Raw genomic sequence first — 2574 nt, forward strand, 5'->3', positions numbered from 1 at the left:
AATATAAGATCGAAAGGTGAGATAAACCGAAAAGTTCTCACCAAGTCCTCAACTTAAGGATCCTCACTAGAAGAGTTTTCTCGTTTGTCCTGTCCTATTTTTTCTCCATAATCAGCATCATCATTGTACAAGCATTTCGTTCAAAATCAACAGCTGGAATTACCATCGCCAATTTCATGGATGACTACATGAACATTTGATATTGTTACCAAGTATATTTCACTGAGCCAATTAGAGGACATCTTGATTAGCGAGCACGCGGAGATATCATAATACAAAACCATGCTAATACCTTGTTTCGTACTAAACTACCAATATAAATATGATAATAAAGTGTTTGCTATAGAATCTAAAATGAAAATCAACTTCATATATAGTAACCAGCATCAGAAGTCACAGCATAAAAGGAAAATTGAGAGAACATAACAAAAATCTCATCACCATCCAGTCCTATGAAAATAAGACAATAAAACAACCCAGATATCTAGACTGCTGCTGGCACAGATCTCACTTGAGAGGAATGAACCTTGAAGAGTGGGTGGCACCGATACCAGGTCTACCGTGCTTCACAGGCTTGTATGAAATTGAGAACTCAGCAAGGTAGTGACTAATCATCTCAGGCTTGATTTCAACCTGATTGAAGGTCTTCCCATTGTAAACACCAATAATGCTTCCAATCATCTCTGGTACTATAATCATATTACGCAGATGGGTACGAACTGGCTCCGGCTTCTCACCAGGTGGGGCCTCCCGTTTCTATTTAAGATCAACACAAGTCATGTTTAGAACACAAACTGAACCTTAAACATCTAAAATTCCCAGAGCATTCAATCTTCATCACAACCATATTCATGTAAAGGTATCATAAAATTTTTCAATCATATAAAACAGAGTTCCTATCCATAATAGAAAAGGTGGACAAGATCGTAATATCACCACGCTGTAGTGACAAGTTCAGAACAATGAATTACTCGCAGTGTTCATGTAATACATTGTCAAACTAAATTCTGTTGTCAACGCCTAGAGACACAACTGACTCAACATTAATAATCCAACTCAACAGAAAATCTCATTAAACATTTATTCAACCAACCCTCTGGTGCATAACAGCCCAAGCTAAAAGAAGGGAAAAAAAATCATATCACTAGTTCACAAGAACAACTAGTATGAGAAGGTCTGGAGTTTGCTAGTGGACCACTTAATTGACTGACTCAGTTTTCAGAGACTAAATTGAGAGTAAGAACAGAAACTAAATTGAGGAAAGAGGGAAAAGACGGAATGAACAAAACTACAAATAGAAAAGCATGAAAATGAAAACAAAACTTCAACTACATTCAGTTATGAGCTCCCATTTTTACTTGTCCCACATATACTATGAAATAAAAAGACATTACTCAGCAATACCCGATTTCCGTTCTCAGATAAGTTACTTTCATTAGCAAATTCCTATATCGCCAGTACATATATACTGCCCCATGAACATATTCTAATATAAACTTGTGAATAGAATGGTAAGCTTCAAACAAACTACCCAATGAATCAAAAATTTCAATACTTGAACGATAATTTGTCCAATCTATCACAACAGCACATTTCATTCACCATAACCAAACAAACCAATAGCAGTAAAACTCACCGCTTTGCGAAGCTTCTTGATCAAAGCCATGGGCTTGCGCTTCAGACCTCTCTGGAACCTATCAAAAAATCCAAAACAAAACCAACTCAAACCCAATTCATAAAACCACAAAACGGATCGAAAAAATCAGATCTTTACAGGACCCAGTGGAAAGGGAGTACCTTCTGCGAGCTCGAGCAGGGAAGAGCTTGACGAGTTCGTCAGTTGACATGTCGAGCAAAGCATCCAGATCGACGCCTCTGAAGCTGAACTTCTTGAACGTTCTTTTCTTTGGGACTCCGGCCGCCGCAACATCGGTCTCAACGTCCGCCTGAAACGCACACAGTCAGAGCTCACATTGAGAGTGAGAGAAGAAGAAGATGAAGATGAGATTGGGGGCTCACCATGATTGGGAGAGTTGGGAGGCGCAAAGCAAGAGAAAAGGTCAGAGCTTTTGAGGGTTGTGGCCGCTAGGGTTTTCGAGGGTTTTGAGCTGAATTTATACTTGACGATTTGGATGGTGGCGATTACCCTCCTATAGTGGTTTGGGCTCGCTTTTGTTTCTCTCGGTCTTGGGCTCTTGGGTAGACCCGAATACTTGAGAAACTTTTTTCTTTTCTTTTTCGGACACCTTAGACAACAACAAACAAAACTACAACAATCCGATGAACTCTCCCTTCCGACCGATGTTGGAAATTTGGAGACACAATAAGAATGAGGCAGTTTAAACTAGATAGCTAGAGCAGGATGAGAATGAGTAAAGTCCGACAATCGATCTAATTTGGCTTCATGGTACGCATGTTGGACGTCAATTCTTAAGTTTTAGTCTTTTGAATTTAAAAATATGGGTCCGTCATATTTAAACTGTCATCAATCTAGTCACTAACTCAGAATCTCTAAAATTCGGCTCACAAACAGCTAAGCTGCAAGTCAGAGTTGGTTGTTTGCCTTGAGTAACC

General features: G+C 39.1%; 1 protein-coding gene across 2 annotated transcripts; it reads right to left on the bottom strand.

Moving 5' to 3' along the window:
• Positions 1–249: 249 nt before the first annotated feature.
• On the bottom strand, positions 250–2081 carry LOC101300184 (40S ribosomal protein S15-like). Of its 2 annotated transcripts, XM_004288394.1 has the most exons (4): positions 2020–2081; positions 1798–1946; positions 1637–1694; positions 250–756 (listed from the first exon to the last, which is right to left on the bottom strand). In XM_004288394.1, exons 1-4 carry the CDS (start codon positions 2020–2022, stop codon positions 508–510), a joined length of 459 nt encoding a protein of 152 aa, XP_004288442.1. In that variant the 5' UTR covers positions 2023–2081; the 3' UTR covers positions 250–507. The 2 variants fall into 2 exon arrangements, with proteins under 2 accessions (XP_004288442.1, XP_004288443.1); XM_004288395.1 differs by lacking the exon at positions 2020–2081 and having other exon boundaries at positions 1798–2014.
• Between the last annotated feature and the right edge of the window lie 493 nt (positions 2082–2574).

Source organism: Fragaria vesca, linkage group LG1 (assembly GCF_000184155.1).
Source record: "Fragaria vesca subsp. vesca linkage group LG1, FraVesHawaii_1.0, whole genome shotgun sequence".
Taxonomy (NCBI): Eukaryota; Viridiplantae; Streptophyta; class Magnoliopsida; order Rosales; family Rosaceae; genus Fragaria; species Fragaria vesca.

What these genes read in the sequence shown, in the direction of transcription:
- LOC101300184 (XM_004288394.1), bottom strand. An exon ending in CCTGCTCGAGCTCGCAGAAG is followed by an intron (nt 1,695 to 1,797) that starts GTACTCCCTTTC and finishes ATTTTTTGATAG; the next exon opens with GTTCCAGAGAGGTCTGAAGC. An exon ending in TCAAGAAGCTTCGCAAAGCG is followed by an intron (nt 757 to 1,636) that starts GTGAGTTTTACT and finishes GATCTTAAATAG; the next exon opens with AAACGGGAGGCCCCACCTGG.